We start from the raw sequence: 24,090 nt of genomic DNA on the forward strand, positions 1-24,090 counted from the left end.
TTGTTCTTGGTCCTTGTTTAAGGGAGGATTTTATCTCCATCAGTGGGGAAGATTAAACAGTCTTCCAATTGTGTGCAGAATTAGTTTGATTGTTGATTTTCTCTGTAGTGAGGAGCACATGTGTTTTGAGTGCCACAGGGTGTCCTATTGTGTCAGCCTCACTAACACATGCATCTTCGCACAGCTGATATGTCCATTTGCTGTGGAGTGACAGCTGGCTGCTTGACCTGCCAAGGTGGCAGCTCTTTCAGGTAGAGGCAGCTGTTCCTCTGCCAGGTACATGAGGCCAAGAGAAGAAGCAAGGTCTCTGCATTTAGAGTTCCTTAGACATCCCTGATTAAGTGATTTTTTTTTTAAGATTTATTTATGCATACAAGAATCGGGGTACAGGCCAGATGCGGGATGGTGAGAGGATTCACCAGAGACAGAGCGGGGAACAGAACAGTCAGACTGACGAAATACCCTGCTGAGGGAGCAGCGGGTGAGGCAGGAGAGGTCTGTCTTGCCATGTGGGACCCTTGCCGGTGGCTGGGAATCGAACTGGCGCTGCAGAGGCTGCGGACAGTTTCTTAGCACTGCGCTTAACCACCTGTGCCACCAGGGGAGGCCCTGATTAACTGATTTGTATTGTTCATTGGATGACATTCTTTAGACCTTTTCATTAAGTTGACTACTTATTGAATTAATACTTTTGATTTACAAAAAAAAAAAATGTACTTTTGGACAAAAGCACAAGGTTGTGATAGTCATCCTGTTAGAGGATGATGCTGATTACATGCAACACTCCTGTAGTACCAGTCAAGTTTCATTCCATTAATTAAATCATACCAACCCTGGAAATGAAGTTTAAATTATTGTGCATGGAATTATCGCACATTCAGTGATCATGGCTAAATAAACATTTGTACGGGCCTTGGGTGTCACGTTTACCCAAGAGTGATTTGTTTCTTTCATCCATGTCTCTCAGCTGTCACCCCATGTCTGGAGAGTGTGCCTGCAGACCGGGCTGGTCGGGACTCTACTGTAATGAGACATGTTCTCCTGGATTCTACGGGGAAGCTTGCCAACAGATATGCAGCTGCCAGAATGGGGCTGATTGTGACAGTGGGACTGGAAAGTGCACCTGTGCCCCAGGATTCAAAGTGAGTGACCTGGAAGGAGACAAGGGGTACACTGTGGAGCATATTGATACCATGATTTATAGGACCTTTTTTGAAGTACAAGGAGTGTGCTAAAATCACTCACATCATTAATAAGAAAAGCAATAAGAAAAAAGTAGCCATGGAACATATAAGTTAAACCTTAGAATGACTGGGAAAGCTGGTAAAACTACAAGTGTGGCACTAATATTTAGTTATCCAATTAATATATATCATGAAGTATGAGGTATTTCAATTATTCCTTTCATGATTGTTCTGCTGTGTTTTATAGCCAACAAATACATTGCTTTCCAAGTTGGATATGTATTATTGTAAACAACTTTTGTTTCAGTCTCATGCAACTTGATGACATATATCAAGTTAGCATACATTATACATTTCTATTCAATGGTTAATAGTTTTGAAAAAGTTTTTGGTTTCCTTGAGAATCTGGACCTCACAAATATGTCTATAAACTAGTAGAGCAGAATTTTGCCCAGTTTGTAGCATTTCCTAGGTAGGAATCTTTGTTTTAAAGGAAAATGGGTGGTTCTTGAATTGATTTCTCCCATTTTTATAGAAGAAAACACTAAACCATGAAGAATACTAGTGATTATTCCAGATAGAATAATGTGGAACAAGTGGATTATAGAGTCTCAGCACTCTATAGGGTTTTCTAATCCATGTCACAATTCTTTGGTTGAGCTCTTGAATTCACCTTGTCTTAGGAACTTCTGTTTTTAAAGATGCCCTCCATCCATGACTGGACGTTTCCAGTCACCGTTGGTAACCTACTTCTATAGGAGACTACATGCACTGGTACAGTCTGCTAGAATTCAGGCTACACTGCTAGCATAGATCCATGTGATTATACCGTTTAGCTTACGCTTAACCTACTTCTAAGTTTAACGCTCACTGTCAGATAATAAATTGAATCAGGCTACTGATTGAGTGTGTGTATTCTGTTGTATTGCTTTACCCACTAATCATATTACATATTATACCAGGTTGTCTAGAATGCATTGCAATGTAATATATAGTTCATATTTATCTTTATTTATTGACAGTAATTTTACAGCTACAGTTTATTGTTATATATCTAGTTGTCTGAGCAAGGACAAATTTTGTTTTTGCTAGGAAAGAAAACTAATGAAGGCAGCAGAATTTTTTGGATCCCATTTAATCTTTTATCCTAATCATAGGCCAGCTAGCGTTACACTTAAATCTCAAAAAATTGTGTAGTGGTGACGGTATAGCTACTTTCAAAAAATACAATGTGTTAAAATTAGAAAGGGAATAAATTAGCATCTCCAAGATATATTTTTGTTTATTTGCATTGACCTTGTTTCAATTGGTAAAATTGCATGCCTTTTTCTATTTGTGCCTGTCTAGGGAATTGATTGCTCTACCCCATGCCCTCTGGGAAGCTATGGGATAAACTGTTCCTCTCTCTGTGGCTGCAAAAACGATGCTCTCTGTTCTCCTGTGGATGGGTCTTGTACTTGCAAGGCAGGTAAGTGGGTGAATGAGTCTTCTATCTACCCCTTGACCTGTGTTTTCTAAAGGCAGAGGAAAGAAAAATTTTCCGGGGTTGTAGCTCCAGCTGCACCAAACTTGGGGGCCTGAACTCAGCCAGCCCCTTCTCCAGGGTGGGCTCTCTTGATTTCATAAGTCATGGGAAGAAGATCACATAGGATGCTCTAGTCTGTGGCATTGTCCCCAGGTCTAAAGTCTATAAGTCTCTTTGGGGCAGAATAGGCAAGATGACATGTGTCCAGGCTCCTAAATTGACTAACCCGAAATAGTGACAAGAAATATAGCCAAGCACTGATGTCATGTGTCTGTCAATAGTTGGTGCCACAGCTAGAATCTTGAATACTCACTGTTCATGGTTAAGGGGATCATGCTGTCAAGACAGGGTTCCTCTTTCAATATAAACCTTCTCTCCCTCCCAAAGAATGTTCCACTTTTCTGACCAGAACTAAAGTCAGCATTCCATGGTGCATGTCACTTTGTATCAAAGGTGCTCCCACTACATCTCTCTCCCCCCAGTAGCCTAGAAGTGCTTCTCTCTGTTCTTGAAAGATCACACAGCACACATGGCTACTAGGGGCTTTTGTTCACTTCTGATGGAGGCTTTATTTACATGGCAGAACCAGCGCTCTCTGTGCTGGGGCTTGGGGCACTGCTGTGCATCTCCAGGATGTTTCCAAAGGGAAATGTGGTTTGGAAAGGCTGGGCAAACTCCCTGCTGTCTGTTTCCTCATGTGCTCTGGCGTTCTTGTCACTGCAGGCTGGCACGGGGGGACTGCTCCATCAGCTGTCCCAGTGGCACCTGGGGCTTCAGCTGTAACTTAACCTGCCAGTGCCTCAACGGGGGAGCCTGCAACACCCTGGATGGGACCTGCACATGTGCACCTGGATGGCGTGGGGAGAAATGTGAACTTCCCTGCCAGGTACGCCAGTGCCCCAGCTGGGAAGGTCTGGGAGAAGCTGGTGTCCAAGGCTTAGCTTACTTCTGCACTTTTCTTGACTTAAAGAACTTTTCTTGACTTGGTATGAACCAAACCGTAGTGACTATTCAAAGAATTGAGGTGTTTAAACTCAGATTGAATATAGGTTTCAAAAAGGGACAAACATGGAAATTGGTTAGGCAGCTTTGTGAGAAAGACTTTCTTCTTTTCTTCCATCTCTATTTCGTTTCCCCACAGCTCCCCTCTTTTCTCTGTTCTTACACACCCATCTATTCGTGGCAGCCAGTCAACAGCATTTGTCAAACATCCTGTATAAATAAGCCTGTCAACTCTCTAGGTATTGTGTTTCCATTATAATGGAAATCCCTCAGGCTTTAGGGTGGAAAGTGGCAGGAATTGAAAGGGGTGTGACTGGTGTCACAGAATGCTGATGGAGGTGGTGAAGTAAGGTCTGGAAGCAGCCATCTTTTAACATAAATATCTCTGAGGTCACAAGAATCTCCAAACATTTCCCTAGTTCAGTGCTGACTCCGCTTCCTTGAACTGCTTGGAAGATACACAGCATTAGAAATCCCAGCCTGTGTCCACCACACGCTGATAGAGGGCAAGTTGGGAGGTGCATTCTGTAGTAATCTACCTGAAGCAACTAGCAACTGGCCTATTTCTTTCCCTCTTTCCCATCACTCTTTCTTCTTATCACCATCCTTTCTCCTGAGCCATTAAGCATTGTCTCAGTGGTGTGCCTTCTCTGCCTCAGGGAGACCATTCAACGGGGTGATACAGTCTGACTGACCCCTGACCTGGACCCCTTAAGAACAACCCCCCATGGAGACATTTTGTTCCTGGGTTTTCTTTTTATTAAGTACAACCCATTTCCCAACACAGAGAAGCTCCTACCCTGGGTCACTTTCCAACCCTGCAGAACAAAGTTAAGTTAGCTATGCTGCTCCTCATGCCCCAGTGAACAAATTATCAGAGCTCTGAGAGGGGCTTAAAGGTCACCTTTCACTCCCAATCTGATTGTGGACAAGGCAAAGCCCCTGGTGCAATCTGGTCCTGTTTTATATATTAAAAGCCATAATAAAAGTTGGTGGTTTAGTGGCTCATATTATGGCAAAGTAATTCCATGCAGCCCTGCCAAAAATCAATGGGGCCTAAAAAATTGTTTTTAATTCTAAAAAGTCCTAGACAAATGACAATGCCATTAACCATCCACTACCTGTTTTATTGTAGTCCTCAGGTCCGTCCCTCTGATGATTGACATGTTGTTCGTGGTTGGTGGTATGAAATGCAGATGGAAACTACCAATACCTGATTGCTGTCCCTTATTTTTCCAATGGGACAAAAAACTAACATTCAGAATTACCAGTCATAGGAAGTAGAGAAAAAGGTTTTTTTTTGAGAATAAAATATTTTCCATCATAGTAGATTTTTTTTTTTTTTAAGATTTATTTATTTATTTATTTATTTATTTATTTATTTATTTATTTATTTATTTATACAAGCACTGGGTACAGTCAGAAGAAGGAAGGGTGAGAGAATTCACCAGAGCTAGAGCAGGGAACAGAACAGGCAAACAGACGAAATACATTGCTGAGGGGGGCAGCAGGCACAGCAGGAGAGGTCTGCGTGCCATGTGGGACTCAAACTGGTGGCGGGGGATCGAACCGGTGCTGCAGAGGCTGCGGGCAGCCTCGCAGCCCAGCATTCAACCGCTGCGCCACCAGGGGAGGCCCATCATCATAGTAGATTCTTAAGCACATTCTCCACACATGTGGCAGGTTAATTACACCATATTAGGCATAATTATTAGACATTTGACATGGCTAGCACACAGGTTGGTGTCTTCAGAAAGGACAGTCAGATAGGGCTCCTTGCTTCCTGCAAAGCACCAATAGCTGTGCTCAGAAAGCGCAGATCTTTTTGAAGTCCTGAACTGGAAGGGAAGTTTGTGAATCAGAAGTTCAGTGGAGTTCTGATAAAGTAATTTCACTGAGTGCCAAAGTACAGGGCTTATACAAATAAGGTTTCTTTACCCTTCCAGTAGAGGGCACACTCTAGTGAGTAGCTTTGTAGCCAGCTGCTTCCTCAGTCTTTACCACCAGTGGATTTGCAGTATGTCCGTTTTGCACAACGCATGTTACAGAGATCTCTCACCTCTCTTCTCCATTGGCTGGAGAAGCGCTGGCATTTAGAGAGTGGTGATGGCTGCAAAAAAATGGAAAGATGGCCCCAAGATCCAACAAAGTAATTTTTTATGAGTTGTGGCTTACAATAAGAAAAAGATTCTTTTCACTAATGGGCCTTTTTACATATATTTGCATATAAGCATATCAGCATATTGGCTTCACCATTTACATGTGCTGACCATTGTGTTAGACATTACTAAGTTTTGAGCAATTTTAAAACACTGACCTCCTGGAACCTACAATTGGGGGGCCAAGCAGACACAGACAGAAGTGATTATAGCACATGAATTTCTGAGCAGTGTTTATAGGAAGCAACTGTGTCTGAAATGGCTAGCTGTGGCTCTTTGTCTCCCATCCCAGGATTTCCCACTCATTGTTGTCTTCCATGCAGGATGGTACATATGGACTCAGCTGTGCCGAGCGCTGTGACTGCAGCCATGCAGATGGCTGCCACCCCACCACGGGCCATTGTCGCTGTCTCCCCGGATGGTCAGGTGAGAGCCTAGGACCAACAAATGAAATGGAAAACACACCCAGTACTATTCCTTGCTATTTCAGAGAAACATGCAACAGGTCAACTGGCAGAAAAAAATGAAAATAACAGTAAAGTCTCCAGTAAGATGGCTCATTTTTACCCAATAAGTAGTACTGCTAGAATTTGTGATCCAAGGGTAACTTTTTTGTTGATTTGCTTAGTAGTTTTCTTGAACCTTTGTGTAAGGTCCACCTGTCAGAATTCAGATAGACAAGAGGGCAAAAATGTAAATTGCTGTGAAAAATTAGCTAGACCTCTGTGGTACTTCTGAGGGATTGAAAAAGTTATTGAAATAAACCTTTATGAATATGACTATGTTTACTATAGTGAGGCAAATATTAAATGTTAATATGGTTAATATACACATTAAAATTTTTATTACTCATCATAAAGGTTTTTAAACTTCCTTTTTCTCATAATAGTGTTCATAAAAATTCATAATATGATTACCAATTTTCTAACCACAGCTGGAAGTTTCTCCTTATTGATAGGGTTTCATGGCGTCTGCTAGGGATTTTATCAAACTAACATTTCTTAGAAGAAGAAATGTTATTGCTTTGTGTTTTTATTTCCATTTCCTTAGTAAATAATGATGTTGAGCATCTTTTCATGTATTTATTGGCTATCTGTGTATCTTCTTTATAGAAATGTCTATCAGATACTGTGCTTATTTTTAATTGGATCATTTTTTATTATTGAGTTATAAGTTTTTTATGTTTTCTAGATTATGTGACCCTTATCAGAGATATGATTTGCAAATAACTTCTCTCATTCTGTGAATCAGTTTTTCATTTTCTTCATGGTGTCCTTAATTGCAAAATGGTTTATTTTGATGATGAAGTTCTGTTGTGTTATTTTTTCATTTGTTGCTGGTGCTGTTAGTGTCAAATCTAGGAAACCATTTTCTAACCCAAGTTCACAAAGATTTCTGCCTCTGTATTCTTTGAAGAATTTTTATAGTTTTGGCTTTTACATTTATGTCTGTGGTCCCTTTGAAGTTTGTTTTTTATATAGGCCCTGAAGTAAGTGTCCAACTTCATTCTTTTGCTGGTCAATATCCAATTGTCCTACCACCATTTTTTGAGAACACCATTCTTTCCTCCATTGTTGTTTTTTAACAGCTTTATCAAAGTCAATTAAAAATAAATTTGAGAGCATTTATTTCTGGACTTTTATGATCTGCTTGTCAATTCTCGTAAAAAATGAGTATGAAATCTGTAGATCAATGTGTGGAATTTTGCCTATTTAGAATAGTAAGTTTTTAGATCCTTGAACATAAAATGTCATGAATAAATTCTTTGGTAGTGACTATAAGGTTTGTTTTGTTTTGTTTTTAATTTGAGAGCTTCTTTGGTGAGCTCAAATTGTCATGTACTTGATTTATAGTATCTAAGAACTATCTTAAAAGACAGGTCAAGACTAGTATAAAAAACTATTTTTTTCAATGGGCTTATGTTATTTATTTGCCCCCAAATCCAGTAGTAAATGAAAAGCAAAAATTCCTTCATATTGAGAAAGATCCTTATGAGGTACTTGCTCATAACAAAAACTATTTTTTTTTTTTTCAAAACAAAAACTTTTCCACAGACTCCAAGGACCCCCTTGGAGTCTAGTTCCTTCTTTGACTTGCAAAAGTTGGGATCACTCACTTCACAATATATTAACATTTCCATGTTTCTCTTTGACTCTTAGTTACTTCACTAGGGTTTTTGAAGGTCTCAAATGGAGTGACCAATACTACGTACTCAGAGACCACAGTGAAGTGAAATAGCATTTTCAACTCCCTGGAAAATTTAGCCCTTTCCTAATAAGAGAAGCCACATTTGTTTGAACCATATTCCACCAAATCATTTTGTCTTATGAATATCGAGGAAATGTGAGGTGTTCCTGAGTGTACCAGTCATTGTTCAAGCATCCACCTGCTTGGATGATTTAGAACCAGCCCTTGAAAACACAGTCTAGTATACATAAGAAAAGCAGGAGATATGATTTGGCCTGGAGCCAGCTAGAAAATGTGTTAGTTGCATTCCACAGTCTGGGTCATGGGGTAAAGACAAATTATCCCATCTGGCCTTGGACCTATGGAGCTCTTGTGGGAATGCAATGGCTTTGTCACACAACATATCTTGTAATCCTCTGTCCATCTGTGGTTCTACAAAGGGAAGGAGTTTTGCTACTTCATGTTGCTCTGTAGCTTGTTGCCCTCATGTCTTTGCTTCATGACTCCAGCATCTTATTTCTCTGGGTCTTCTGTGTGAGCTGATGGTCTGTAGGCATCTGAGGCTGCTGTGAACTGTTTTTTTAGAGCAGTCATCTCCCACAGAACACACTTGGTATAAGAAAACATACGTAGAGGAAAAGAAAGTTACTAAAGTCCCAAAGAACACCCTATAATTGGATGAAGAATTGGTCTGTTTTTCTAAAAGGAAAGCTTGTTTTGAGTAAGTACCTCATAAGGGCCTTTCTCAATGTGAGGGAATTTTTGCTTTTCATTTACTAGTAGATTGGGGGCAAATAAATAATATAAGCCCTGGGTACCAAGTTATTCTTGTCTTTTCCTCCCTGTTGCTGAGATTTCTGAAATTGTGTTAAGTGTTGCTGGATAGAGTAGTCATTTGCAGGTAACACTGAGGTTTTTCTGAGAAATTCATGGACTATAACACAAAGTCCTGGGATCTTCCTTTAACCAAATCAGCAGGAAGATACAGAGCAGCACCAAGGCCTGGTCACTGAGGACCTATTATGGGAAGAGGCAGAGTAAGCCTCTGGTTTGGAGCCTGAGATAAAGATCCAGAGAGCTTTATCAATCTTTACGTAGAAATCGACACACCGAAATTGAGGAAGTCATATGTTAACCTGATAATACCAGGAAATCGACTTGCTTTCTTTCATGTCATTCATGTGCCACTCCTGACAACTTCCTCTCTTTTCTAGTGTTTAACTGTCTTCACTAACAAGAAGGCAAACTCTGTTATTTCTACTCTAATTGGTAGTCCCATTTTACCTAGTCAAAAGTAAATCTTTAAAATATACCGTACAGATTAACTAAAACAAATGTTGCATTTTACTTTGCTTCCTAGATACTATTTTCAAAAGAAATATACTGTTTTTCAAAAGGAAAGGTATATGCTTTCATTGTATGTGGTTATTTAAAATATTAATTTATTGATATTTTAAAACTGCAGACAAATTTATCAACAAAAGACAGATTGCAGTGAAAAAAAAAAGGGGGGGTGATGAAAATGAAACATCACCTAGAATATAGGTTGTGTCCTGGGCTGCTTCTCTCATGCCTCTGCTACAACACATGCAAACACACACGCACACATACACACACAATTATATAATGAAAGTGCCTTTCAAAATTATTATATATAGTTCCAGTTGTGAATGAAGTATAACCAGGGGTGTGTGTGTGTGTGTGTGTGTGTGTGTGTGTGTGTATTTCCATAGTAGTGGAGTGATATGCTTTGTAAAGTATTAAAAAAAAACAAAAAAAAACAAAAGTAGAAACATGCTGACTTCCCCCCTTTTCACTGAGTATCACGGCCAATCAAGATTTCATTCCAGCCATCTGGGAACATGTGCAGTCCCCATCCTGGTTCTTAAAGCTGGCTAAGATCACTGTCGCATGAGAATATTTTAAGGCTCTTATACCCAGTCCCCCACCTCACATTTACTGATTTAACAATGTGGAAGGTAGGCTAGGAGGAGAATGAAGATAATGCCAGCTCATAAAGCAAGTTTTGTGTTTTTTTTTTTTTTTTCTTTTTACAAATCTGGAAAACATTTAGAAATCCCTTAGGGTGTACTTCTGGGCAGATGGAGTATGAGCTGGATTTCTGCCCCCACTTAGCCTTGTATAGAGACTCTTGTATAGTGTACGACCTGCGCAACCTTACTTAGTGACCCTGTGGCATATGCAGTGGCAATTAGCAGTCTGTAAACCGGCTGCACTATGCCTTCCTACTCTTGTGGTTGAAGAGGTGGGGGAGTCCAGGGGAGCATTTCTGTAACTGAACCCTCACAACCAGTGGCAAAAGACCAGAGGACACCTAAAGATGCTTTGATACCGGTATTAAAAATTTATGTGCTGGACTGATAGAAAAGCAATGAGGATGCCAAATCAACATCGAAGAGTCTTGGGAAAGAAGGACTAGTCAGGCCTGTATTATGGTAAGGAGGATCAGGAGGTTGGGATGAAAGCTGAGGTGCTCATCTAAGTCCATCCAGGAAGGGGCATGAGGAGGAGGAAAATAGACGAGTTTGTGAAAGAAGCCAGACCTATCTGCTCTTCTCAGCAAGCAGAAAGAGGCTTCTATGGCTCTGGGTGACCTAGCCATCTCCAGTACAGCCTCCCTTCCTGAATTTCCCCAAACACCAACACTGACCAGCTGAGTAAGTGAACTACTACTTCACATACTGATCTGTCTCTAAGTTATCTCTCATGCAACTTAGTGATGCCAGAGTTGATACAAAGGGGATGCCTACCTTTTTTTTGTCTAGCAACAAATGAGTGCAAATTCAAGTGCAAATGAGTTTTCATTAATGTGTAGGCTCCCAAACTCTCACAAATACAAGTGCTTGCTCTCTGACCCTTTAGAGAATTGAGGGGTGGAGAGGGTGTTTGCACGTGTGTATGTCTGTGTGTGTGTGTAGTCTTGGGGGAGGGACTCATTAAAAGCAGAATGTGGGATCCCTGCAGTGTGGGTGGAGAGAGGGCCTCCTTTTCCAAAAGAAGGGCTGCAGAAAAAGCCAAATTTCCCAGATCTCCCAATCTGCCTAGCAGTCTGTTCTGTTTGCTTTTATCTGATCGGGACTAAGGCAGACCATGCTGTCTTGTGTGTTTGTCTTGCAGCTACAAATGCAAATATCTCTGATTCTTCTGATGTAGCAAAATGTTTTTCTTCAACTTAGTTATTTATATAAAGTCAAGATCCTTGGTTTCATTCATTTGCAGGATATAAATAATCAGATAAAACAAACTGGCACATAGAACAAAAATAATTCTTAGAGTATGAAAAATATATTGGTTACCAGAGGGAATGGGGGGAAGGGAGCCAGGGAAGGGGAAGGAGAAATGATTGGGCATTGCCCCTAGAGCACTGATGGAGGGTGAGTGAGGCGCCTGTAAATTATGGGCAAATAAATATAATTTGGAAAAGGATTCTTTTTAATTGGCCTTTAAAAATCAAAATAGGATTTAACAACAACTTGTTGAGTGTCTCCAAGTTGTTTTGCAGCCATAGTGCTTGGGTGCTGAGAACATGAAGATGAAGTGGCACCAACTCTCGGCCTTCAGAAACTCAGGTTCTCTCGGGACAGGCACAGAGATAGATCCATCAGTGATAACCTCCTTATGAACAGAAAACCACTAACCACTTCCTTAGCCAGAGATTTAAAGAAGTATTATGATTTAATACTGTGGTTCTTCTCACCTACAATCTCCAAGCCCAATTATTATTAACAAATCTCTCTCTTTGTCTCAACACATATTTAATAACTTGTCACTAAGGAACAAGACATGGAATCAAAACCATTTCTTTCATTCACTAATACCCCAAGTACTGCAATACTGGCATAAGAGATATAAACAATTAAGCACAATAAGGAGTTTGGGTCATATCTCTGAGAAGGGGAGTAATGACACACCAGATGAGTTAGTTACCACATTCATGCAATCACAAATGCCCAGTGAATGCTGATTTCACATTGAGGCCACTGGCATAATGCATCAGGCATTAAATGCATGAACATTCTTTAGAGCTGCTTAGCTGAAGTTTATCACGATCATTCAGCCATTGCCTAGCAACTTGTAGAGGCTATCAAAGAGCCCTTTGTCCTCAGTCCTGGCAAAAACAGCCCCTCACAGATCTCCTTATCAGCCTTAGAACATTTATCAGGGAAAAAAATGCTTCCATTGAAGCAGAGGATTCCTGCAAAATTAAAGATATCCCCTTTGAGGAAGTTGTTTCCTGAAGTAACTCATATTAAAGCTTTGGTCTACTCTTGATAAACATGCCAAAAAGATTTCCCCAAGATGTCTTGTAATTCTTCTATTGCTCGGTAATCTGGGACAGCATATTAAAAAAGCAGACCTAAACTCGTGAAAGCCTATTTCTGCAATATAAGCCAGACAGACATCTCCATCCCCATAGCTGAGAAGGATTACCATGGTAGGTGCATAAAATATATGTTGTGATTCCTGGTTTGAGGGCACTTCTTGTCACTTCATCAGGGAAATAAAAATGGCAAGGTTGATCCATCCAGTTGGAGAATGGTCCCAAATATCATGTAGGAAAGAAGGCCTGTGCTTATTGATTTATTCAACAACTAATTTTTTTGACATCCTCCATGTACCTGATGCTGTAGAGGAAAATCAGGCACCGTCGTGTCCTCGTGGAGTTGCCTGGGTGTAGTATGGTGACATATCTTCCATCTGTGTTCTTTCCTATTTCTCTCTGGAATTCATCTTACCCTGCATCCCAACTGCAAGTGATTTAGTTCAAGAACTTGCCATTTTGATCATTTTTTCCCAGGGTAATCCAAAACATCACTAACAGGTTTACTTTCTTCCAGCCTCTTCAAATCACCTCCCAGCCTCCTGCAAACAAATTTAATGATGCCCCTCTTCATTGTATATTTGATCCCTTTAACACCAGAAAGACGCTCACACTCCATAGCCTGAGCATCCTGGATCTTCTTTACATGTCTACTGCTTGGCTACCCAGATGCCTTTCCCACTCTTTTCAGTCCCAATTTCAGCTGCCTCCAATACTTCAAATTCCTGAAGGATCAATACCTCTTTGAGTCTCTGAGCCTTGCACTCATCATTCATTGGTCCAGAATCCCCCACCAACTTCTCAAGCTACCTCCTGTCCTGACCATGACCCCCAGACACAGTTTGATGTGTCTATTCTGGGGCCATTGTCACTCTGTTGTTCGAGGTTTTTCTTAGAGAACTTCTCACCCACCAGCCAGCAATTGATAGACCTTTGAACATTTATTTAGTTGCATTCTCTTTTCTGTCTTTAGCAAAGCAATAATAAAAATATGTGTTATGGACTCTTGCAAAGTTGACAAATAGCAGAATGAGATCAATGAAAATAATTGAGGAATATCACACACATATACAAAACATACAGCCCCTCACCCCCCGCCAAAAATGGTTAAGGCAAACTTAGTTGCACTGCCATATTGGCCTTGCATAAAGAAGCCATATAGCTAGTGTGATCAGAAGCCATATAGCTAGTGTGATCTTGAGGGGCATTTACCCAGACTCCCCCTCCATGAGTCTTACTGCTTGAAGTTACACAATTAGAGATTTATTGCTTAGACTCTTTTTTAAAAAGATTTACTTATTTATGCATACAAGAGCTGGGGTACAGGCCAGAAATGTGGGGGGTGAGAGGATTCACCAGAGACAGAGTGGGGAACAGAACAGGCAGACTGAGTGAAATACACTGCTGAGGGGGGAGCAGCAGGCGAGACAGGAGAGGTCTGCTACACCATGTGGATTCCTTCATGGCCAGCCGGGGATCAAACTTGTGCTGCAGAGGCTGCAGATTGCTTCATAGTGCATTGCCTTAACCCCTGCACCACCAGGGAGGCCCGCTTAGACTCAACATGAATATTCTCTTAAAATTGAAATATTCTCTAAGGAAAGTAACACGTCTGTAATAATAAATTTATCTTATTCTTTCCTGATCATAAGATAAAGGGGATGATAATAAGATCTTCTAATGATAATAAGAAGATACAGAGGTCTGAAGGAAAAGAGAAAAATGGGAGAAAATGGTTTAGCCGGAAGAAAAAAGAGCTTCACGCTTTTCCCTGGAATCTCCCTGACTGAGACATACTTTGTCTTCAAATGGATTAGACAGTAATATCTTCAAAATGACTCATTTTTATTGATGATAGAGAATATAAAAGAGGGCTCATTTTGTGGCAAGAGTTATAATAGAATTGTTATAATTTACTTCCCAAGAAAAGACATCTCTGCAATCTTAAAAGTTACTTAAAACTGAGTTTGTTCTGTTGAAACATGCTTATGTGATTGGAGACTAAGTTTGATGGATGATCTTTAGAATTCCTGTGAGTCTCTGGAAATGAAATGATAGGTAAATCATGTGAAACAAGCTTATGTTGCAATAGATTTCCTTGCTATGTCGTGGCCCTTGTTACTTCTATGAAAATTACCTGGACAAAATTGATTATGACTGATAGGTGTACTAACCAGCTGGGCAAACCTATTAGGAAACCCATATGAAATAAAAGATCACTTTATCCACATTTGCCAGTCTGGCCTGCGGTCATTTGCTGAACATACTCTCACCGACAGTGTGCTAAGTCATTCATACATCACGATAACCTGTAATGTTAAAAAGCAGTATATACTTTTTGGCCTAAAGTGTACGCCATTCATCTTAACTACATTTTATTAAGTGTAATGTGCAGTAGAGATTTGGCAAGTGGCTCATAAAAAAAAAAATCATCAAAAATGACTCCCACTCCACAAAAAGGTGTCAAAATCAGCATTAGATTCCAGTGTGATTTTCAGATCAACAAAATAATAACTCAACTTCTCTAAAGTCCTAAGTGGGATTTGCCTGAATGGCTTCAGGCCAAAATGACCAGTAGTGTCAGAATCTTTATGTAGCAGACTGTTTCCATTTTCATCACCCTTAATTTATAGAGAGAGTAAAACCTGTGGTAGATAAGCTTGTTGGTACTTCTTCCGAAACTACAAAACAATGTTCAGGATTGCAGCCTCCTTCCAAAGCAGTTCATTCCTTCTGCCTAATGCAGCTCTCCCTCAACTTACAATGGGTTACATCTTAATAAATCCATCATAAATTAAAATTATCATAATGTATTCAAACATACCCTACTTTGTGAACATCACAGCTAGCCTAACCTACCTTAAATGCGCTCACTTACATTAACCTACAGTTGGGCAAAATCATCTAAAAACAAAGCATATTTTATAATAAAGTGCTGAATAACTCATTTCATTTATTGAATATTATACTGCAATTGAGAATGGAATGTCCCAATTCCTAATTCAAAGTATAATTTCTAATGACTGTGTTTCACTTTCACACCATCATAGAGTCAAAAAAGTCCTTAAGTCAAACCACTGTAGTGGAAACCATCTGTATAGGTGTGAGTAAAAACACCAGATAAGAATCTGGATGGTACATCACACTTGGAGATTTACAGAGTTTGCAATTCCATCTCTGTATTTCAAAAGTTATCGGAAAAAAAAATCATAGATTTGTGAACTCATGAATAAGAAAATCATAATGGATCCAAATTCCCTGCTTAATACTATGTAGAACACTTAAACTCCAATCAGCTTTATAACAGAACTAATCTCCCTCCTTCAGCCAAGCAGCCAAGCTAAAATAATACCCTATTGTGGATTCAAGCTAGACACAATGAGGTCTGTGCGCTTTCATGCCTGTTTAGCAGCCTTTACCATGTGGGAGACTTTCAGAAGGAAAAAAACAGAACAGTCGAAAAGTGGAATTATGGTTTGGCAGAAACGACTGCATGCCAATTAGCAATGTTCACATTATAGTTTGGGGGTCCTTATATCTTAAAGTTCAGGCCATGGTAACTTTTCTCCTAATCAATTTATAATTAAACTGTAATACAAAACTCAGCCTTCTCAGCCTCTCCTCAGTGCTGGGTGGTGTTAATGTTCTGGAATCCTTGAGTGTGTGTGCTCTTGTTCTTATCATGTTTTCAGTTGGTCTGAGGCCAGCAGTTGCTAGTTCATTACTAATTATAATTCACTCTTATTGCTTCTCAATGCAAGAGCATTTCTTTGAGATGTGAAGAATTCTGACTTAAAAGAAAGAGGCCCCTGTTGTATTTCACATACGAGTTTGCATAAGAAACTTCCACTTATCTCAAATGAAAACTGATTATATTTTTATTTTTTGCAATTTTGGGTTATTTTTATATTTCCCTTAAGTTTTGTTCACACATGGCTGACTCTAAAGTTTCTCTTTTTCTAGAATGAGAGTTAAACACCTACGTATAATTTCATGACAATCAATAGCTTGGACCACGGCTATATATAGCATCCATTGTGATATTCTGCCTTCATTTATCTGTTTATCCATTCTGTCCTGCACAGTGTATCAATAAAATATCATTAGACTGTGTTTGTTTCCCTGCTCAGGAGGAAGATTTTGTTTTTGTAAAACAATTTAACTACTTTTTGGTTCACCTTATCTTTACACTTTGCTCATTTCTGTGTAAAATCAAAGAAAAGAAGGAGGTAGGAAATTGCTGAGGACTAAGGAATACATTTTTATTTTGATAAATTTTATTTTATTTTATTCTTAACACACGATAATTCTCCATTTTTTTGTCTTTGATTTCTTTCTGCCATGCTTTGTTGATAAATTTTAAATAAAGTCTTTGGGCTTTTCCTTTGCTTCCTCCTCCCAAAGGAGAAAAATCAGCATATGAAAGTATAACAAAGATATTTGTTCCTCCTTTTCCCTGGAATATTTTTTCCAGAAATATTTCTGCAATTATTTTAATGTTATGACATATGATCATATGTGATATGATGATGTATACGATAAGTGAATTTTACCCCTCATTCACCCCTGTTCACTGTTGTGATACTGTGACTTTAGCCCTTATCCCGCTTACCCCTGTGCATTGTTTCAGGTGTCCACTGTGACAGCGTGTGTGCTGAGGGACGCTGGGGTCCCAACTGCTCCTTGCCCTGCTACTGTAAAAATGGAGCTTCGTGCTCCCCTGATGATGGCATCTGTGAGTGTGCACCAGGGTTCCGCGGCACCACTTGTCAGAGAAGTAAGTGTTTTTCATTAGGTGGCAGTTTCCAATCTGCTCTTCTCAGGGCTGCTGGTACAGAATTATTTTCTGCCACAACCCTCAGTTTGTAGTGATATTCTGTCATAGTCCAGGCTGAGAGATGAGTTTCACTCTGTGTGTCACTCTGTCCTTTGCAGGACTGTCCTCAATAGCACTTCCCCAAGAGATTTATTCTTTCCACTCTTCAGGCCTCACCTAACAGATGGGGATTTTGCCATTTCTCCTCAGTAATGATTTCATTGCCTCATTGGCATCATTATCAAAATATGTTTTTTGATCCTGCCTTAAATCTTGCAAATGGTGTTCCAGAAATCCATTGACCTGTAAATTTTTATTCAGCAATTTTGGCTTTAGCCTTACCTCAATTACCAGAAGTCAACATTAGCCAGACCTTCAGGCAAATCATACCTCTTGCTAGTAGTCTTAAAGTTGGTGCTAAGGGGAAACAGAGCTGCAGAATTAAAAGTGGGGTGGTTGACATTAGTCAATAGAATATTTGAATTAGGAAATGATCTATGAGGTTTTACTCAATCTTTAGTAAAGGTAATCAAGAAAAGAACATATGGCTAATTATAAAATACATCATTCTAATTTTTAAATTGCTTTTTTTTTTCATTAAGAGCTCTATGCAATCATTCTATATTTAAATCCAAATAATGTCTCAGGAAGAACCTAATTATATTGCACTTTACTTCTTCACTTTTTAATCACAATCATTTAGCAAGGCCACTTCGAGGAGGAACAGTGTTTTTAACTCTGACTATAGATCTATTTCTTGCAGTAATGACTCCTAAAGAATAAAGGATCAACACATGGTTTGAGAGTATTTATTTGGGGCTTGTTAGCATTTGTGATTTTATTTACTTCATTTATTTCTTCAGTGAAAATTCTTCAAGCCTCTGTTCTATGCCAAACCTCAAGTTAATTGGGACCATAAATGAGAAAATTAAGAGAGCTAAAACATGTGCCTGCCCGCAAGCATATCAGAGTTTTCATTATTAAAGAGTGCCCTTGTTGCTTTCGTTGTTATTTTACACTTGGAAAATTCTCAGTATCATTAAAAAAATGTTTGTCACCCAGAACTTAAACTAGATTCCGATGTTGAATATGAGAGATAATTATCTCAGAAAGATAACTGTTCATTTCCATTCTATTTTCAGTCTGCTCGCCTGGTTTTTATGGACATCGCTGCAGCCAGACCTGTCCACAATGTGTGCACAGCAGCGGGCCCTGCCACCACATCACTGGCCTGTGTGACTGCTTGCCTGGCTTCACAGGTGCCCTCTGCAATGAAGGTAAGGGTCACCTGAATTTTTGGAGAGATACGTGATGATGAACAAGCCACATGGAACCTGTCCTCAGGCTTCTCAAAAGACAGATTTTCAGTTACCAGCCTTCCCGTATGCTGTGTTTACACTTCTCTAAACATGACTCTGAGCTTTGGGAAAACTGGCTTGTCACCCCCAGCAAAATCTCTTTATTCTCTGAGCTATGCTGCAATTCAGTTTTAATTGGAAACAGCCTCCCATGAAAAGTCAGTATAAGGAAGGATTTTGACTCCCTGAATGAGAAGTCAGGAAGTCAGATTTCTAGAAATGATGATGGCTACTGATTTGTGATGCCTTCCTGAGGGCTTCTGGTTTCATGTCTTTGTAAAAACAGGCCTATACAAGAGGAGAGGTGCTGGAGAGGAGAGACAGCTATCAAATGGGCAGCTATTTAAAATCATTTCTCGTCTAGTGTTCTGTGATATGAGATGCAATTGTGTTACTGACTTATAACTTATTCACAGTGTGTCCCAGTGGCAGATTTGGGAAAAATTGTGCAGGAATTTGTACCTGTACCAACAACGGAACTTGTAACCCCATTGACAGATCTTGTCAATGTTACCCTGGTTGGATCGGCAGTGACTGCTCTCAGCGTAAGTCTTTTTTTAGAACAAGATCAAATATTTTTACTTATTTATTTCAGATTCTTTAGGATTGAAGTATTAGAGTTTATGTAATCCAAAAATAATATGTGAACAATTGTAAGATAACTTATTTAATTTTTAAACGGCTTTTCCCCACATTAAGAGCTCTATGCAAATCCAAATAATAAATCTGGATTTAAATTGAATTCCAAATAATGATTTAAAAGAACCTAAATAGGTGGCATTTTGCTTATTCACTTTTCAAGGATTCTTCATCCTTAAAATGGTAGTATTGTACTTAGAAAATTCATTCTCTGCTTCATGTGAGACATCGTGTCAGCTATTTATTATTCCTTTGCTCTTGGGCAAAAATGGCTCACACGATTATAAAAGAAAATTTTTTCATTTAAAAATTTATATCACATTGATTTGTCTTTATTAGGTTATACTCCCTACTTGGCAACCATATAGAAATTATAAGTGGTCCTGCTTTTAAGCAATTATGCTCTTGAAGCATTAGTATAAATAAAAAGTATTTCTTTTGGTAAATCAAATCATTTTACCCATAATCTTACATTATTTCCCAAATACCTTATCTAAAGTTCTGATTGCTCTTCAATGGGCAGTAACCTCTAATGATTTCATTTTATTATTTTCTGCTTCTTCCAATTAAGAATTTTATAAGTGAACCAATTCTTATATACAACAAGCTTTAAAACAAACCGTCGTAACAATGCCAGAGCAGAGTCTAGGCTCTAGAGATTATAGACATGAATGTAAAGATCCCTTCTCTCTTGAGTCACATCACTTTGCCCATCAGATCTCTGCGCAAATGTCTTTTCAGAGAGATCTTCCATTGTGTTCCCTTTATCCTGTTATATATTTTATTTAAAAAAAAATTTTTTTCATAGTATTTATTGCCATCGGATTTTTGGTTGATAGTTTCATTGGTTGGTTGTTTGGTTGGTTGGTTTGCCTGCCTCCCCTGCTGAAATATAAGCTTACAGAGGATTGTATGGTCTTCATTTTGTCCCCTGCTTCTCCACTGCTCCTTTAACAGTGCTAGGCACATAGGTGCTGAACCGGCATTTGTCAAATAACTAAATCTGTAACTTTGAGGTGATTTTTGCTCAACTTGCATCAGTGTGAATGAATAATCAGTAAGGCTGCTTGGTAGTGTAGTTAGCATTGCCATTTGGATTTTAGTTGGGTTTGGAGAACTGTGCTTTCCTTGTCCTCATGCACACACCACTAACTTCTCACGAAAAAGAGACGAGAAGGGTGGTTGGAATTCTCTCTGCTCGGTGCTGCTCTCAGAGCTCTGACGGACCTCTCCATTCGTGTTGTGCTTTCAGCTTGTCCACCTGCCCACTGGGGCCCAAACTGCATCCACACGTGCAACTGCCACAATGGAGCCTTCTGCAGTGCCTATGACGGGGAATGTAAATGCACTCCTGGCTGGACAGGTCTCTACTGCACACAGAGTAAGCTACTGGCCTGCTGAGGCTCACCCAGGGGGGCAAACCCAAGAAGAAACAACCTCATGTTTTTCACGCAGGAGATGAGCTCACTAAAGGTCCCTGACGTTAATGTTGCATCTGCCCAGAGACGTGTAGGAATCCAGGTGGCTAACAGCTTCCACACTCCAAGGTTTCTGTCTCTGCATGATGTCAGGACACTGAGGTGGAGCAATGCTCTATAGGTGGAGGTGCACTGTTCTTTCTCCTCTCTCCTTTCACCAGACCCTATTTATATGGATCAAATGCCCTCATTTATTTTAACAACACAAAGGTTAGGATAAGTAACAGCAATTAGAAAGGGAGTGAAGCTTCACAGTCTAACTTAGTATATGATCTTGGAGAACAGAATTCAGTGGTTCTCAAACTTTAGAGAATTTTGAAGTCACCTGGAGGGCTTGAAAAACTGCTGGACCCACTCCCGCAGTGTCTGATTTCATAGGACTGGGGCTCGGGTTTGAGAATTCACATTTCTGACAACTTTGTGCATGCTGATGCCAGTATAGGACTATGTTTTAAGAACTACTGTTTGTTTTCCTTTCTTCCCCCACAATATCCTAACAGCTTTTATTTCCATGAGGCTTTGAACATCATAGGATATAAATTGCAAAGTACTCCACAGCTCAGCACCATTGGAAAAAAGGATTGTTCTGTGCCCTCTTGCCTTTGACTGGATAGAGGAGATAAGACAGGAAAACATGTATTCTGGTTATCCTTATTAATAATATATACTTTTAAATCAAAGAAATGAGCTGAAGAAGAAAGATAGGGTCAGAAATTAGGTAATCGTGTTTCATACTAATTAGAAAATGTAATTAGGGAAAAGCCTGAACCAATCTTTTAGAATTTCTAGAAGGCAGTATATACCCTAAACTGTGGCAAGAAGGTGGAAATTGGCAAGGAAAGAGGTTTTTTTCTAACCATATTCTGCAGAGATTATACACAGGAAAACATCACAAAAAAGCGAGTCAAGTTTTGGTGTCCATGTGCATTAAAATTTATATTTACATTATAATGTAGTTTATTAAGTGTGAAATAACATTATTTCTTTTAAAAAATAGACATATTGCCAGAAACCTTCAAAGTGTAGTTTCACTTTTATACAAAAAAAAAAAAACCCAAAATTTGCAAAGCCCAATATAGCAAAGCATAATAAAACAAGGTATGCCTGTATATATAGGAGTTTCTAAACTCCTTAAATTCCAAAATTAGGGCCTCCCTGCTGGTGCAAGGGGTTAAGCACAGTACTGTGCAGCTAGCCGCAGCCTCTGCAGCATGAGTTCGATCCCCAGCCAACCAGGGAGCTACCCACATGGCGCAGCAGACCTCTCCTGTCTCTCCCACTGCTCCCCTCAGCAGTCTATTTCAGTCTGCCTGTTCTGTTCTCCACTCTGTCTCTGGTGAATCCTCACCCCCGCATCTCTGGCCTGTACCCCAGTTCTTGTATGCATAAATAAATAAATCTTTAAAAAATCCAAAATTAGGGCCTGTTTTAAACAGGGGAACATTTTCAGTAGAAGTAGCATAATATATACAGTGGGAAAAACACCTGGGAACTGGAACCAGACCTCCCTGCATTTGCATAGTGGCCCTGCTGCTGCCATTTGCAAGTGTGTGACTTAGGGCACTCAGGGCTCACTTCCCATCTAGAGGTCAAGAATATTCTCCCTGCATTTCCAGGCTACTGTAAAGAGTCAATGAGAGTATGTATGAAAAGAACCTGGCATAAATAAACATATGACAATGGTGGGTGTTTGGGGCTGGTGTCTTTGTTAAGCCTCTGTTTATTGAAACTTGAGCATTCCTTAAAACCTCACTATAAAAAGGAAAAATAAAAGACACCTGTGATTCTGGGGAACAGTCCCCAACTATTGAAACTTTCATAATGCCAATGAGCCCTGAATACCCTTGTAGGGCAGCTGCTGGCCCAAGAAAACCAATAGAGCTTGTAAACATCTTTGGTCCAAGGATCCAGGCATCTGGGTCTTGAAAATTGTGCAGCAGTGAGAAGACTTGTTAATTTTTTTAATTTTTTATTATTTATTTAAATTTTATTTTTATGTTCCCCATAAAATTACAACCCCCTTATTTTGACCCCAACCCCTCCTTTCCCCGCCCCCCACCCCCCATAGAGTGTCTCTGGTTCATAGTTGTATGTTGATTTTGACATTTTCTTTCTTATAGTTATTCTTTTTCCTGGTCACTTATTTAAGTTTTCTAGATTCCTGCTATGAGTGAGACAATCCAGTATTTTTTTTCTTTTTCTCTGGCTTATTTCGCTGAGCATGATCCCTTCCAGCTCCATCCATGTTGCTGCAAATTGCATGTGTTTATATTTTTTGAATGCTGAGTAATATTCCATGGTGTATATGTACCACATCTTCTTGATCCAGTCATCTAGTTTTGGGCATTTGGGTTGTTTCAAAGCTTAGCTATTGTAAGACTTGTTAATTTTTTTTGTAAGACTTGCTAATTTTTGTAAGACTTGTTAATTTTTTTTTAAAGCACCTGTAAAGTGCAGGGTTTTTTGAAATTCAGCATTCTACCACACACCTTTGGTGAAGGAGATAATATTATCTTAGTAAGTAATGGATACAGAAGACTTTCTGTACTGAGTAAGAACATCAAGGTAATTTTAACATAACGCACTGTTTTCAATCCATGGAATCTGAATCCTGGATTCTAAGAGTTGAGGGAAAGAATGAAAGGAAGTACCTCATACTCTGAGGATTTGAAGGGATGCTTTGTTAGAAGACTTTAGTCTTGTTTCCAGGGCTACAGAGTTACTATTACAGTCATAGTTCAACTGGAAGGTATGCAACTGTTCTGCCTCCTGCTTATGAATCACAACCTCCTTGCAAGAAGCCTGTCTTGGGATCTGAGAAATCTTTGTGACTTGAGCTAAGCCATGTACTCTTGTCTTGGTCACTCTCTAACAGTCCTTCAAGTTTAAAGACAAATGTGTTGGAGACACGAGCTGTCTCTCCTCAGCAGCCTCTTGACTCCTGCTGTCCTTTCTCCTCACACAGGATGTCCTCTGGGGTTTTATGGGAAGGACTGTGCCTTGATATGCCAGTGCCAAAACGGAGCTGACTGTGACCACATCTCCGGACAGTGTACTTGCCGCACCGGGTTCATGGGGAAGCACTGTGAGCAGAGTAAGTATGAAGACACGCTATCTCTAGAACACTACATGTTCACCTAGAATCAATTTTCCTAGATACCTGAACACACGATGGCAGAACCCACAACTTTTAAGTTGTTTGAGTTGATGGCTAATCACTCGTCAGCTCTGTTGACTTTCCCTCCCAGAGACCTGGCCGCTTGGGATACTTGCTGGCGGTTTTACCCTCGAAATTCTTCTGGGTAATTACTCAGAGCTCTGGGTGGAGGGGGCATGGCTATAAGGATGAAGACAGAATTCAAGTTTTCCATCTGTTCATCCTGGCTCATTCTTCCTCTTT

At 39.7% G+C, this 24,090-nt stretch overlaps 1 protein-coding gene across 1 annotated transcript; it reads left to right on the top strand.

Annotated features, from left to right (window-relative positions):
- Nucleotides 1–956: 956 nt before the first annotated feature.
- Nucleotides 957–23,784, top strand: LOC119230311 (multiple epidermal growth factor-like domains protein 10; the record flags this gene model as incomplete). The annotated part of the gene is given in 10 exon segments (XM_037491352.1): nucleotides 957–1,142; nucleotides 2,532–2,652; nucleotides 3,433–3,441; nucleotides 3,444–3,595; nucleotides 6,194–6,296; nucleotides 17,030–17,176; nucleotides 18,358–18,492; nucleotides 18,990–19,118; nucleotides 20,465–20,593; nucleotides 23,656–23,784. Coding segments are annotated over 10 exon segments (1,240 nt in total), but the record flags the coding sequence as incomplete, so codon positions are not given.
- Between the last annotated feature and the right edge of the window lie 306 nt (nucleotides 23,785–24,090).

This window comes from Talpa occidentalis, unplaced genomic scaffold (assembly GCF_014898055.3).
Source record: "Talpa occidentalis isolate TD23 unplaced genomic scaffold, MPIMG_talOcc4v2.1 talOcc4.637, whole genome shotgun sequence".
Lineage (NCBI taxonomy): Eukaryota > Metazoa > Chordata > Mammalia > Eulipotyphla > Talpidae > Talpa > Talpa occidentalis.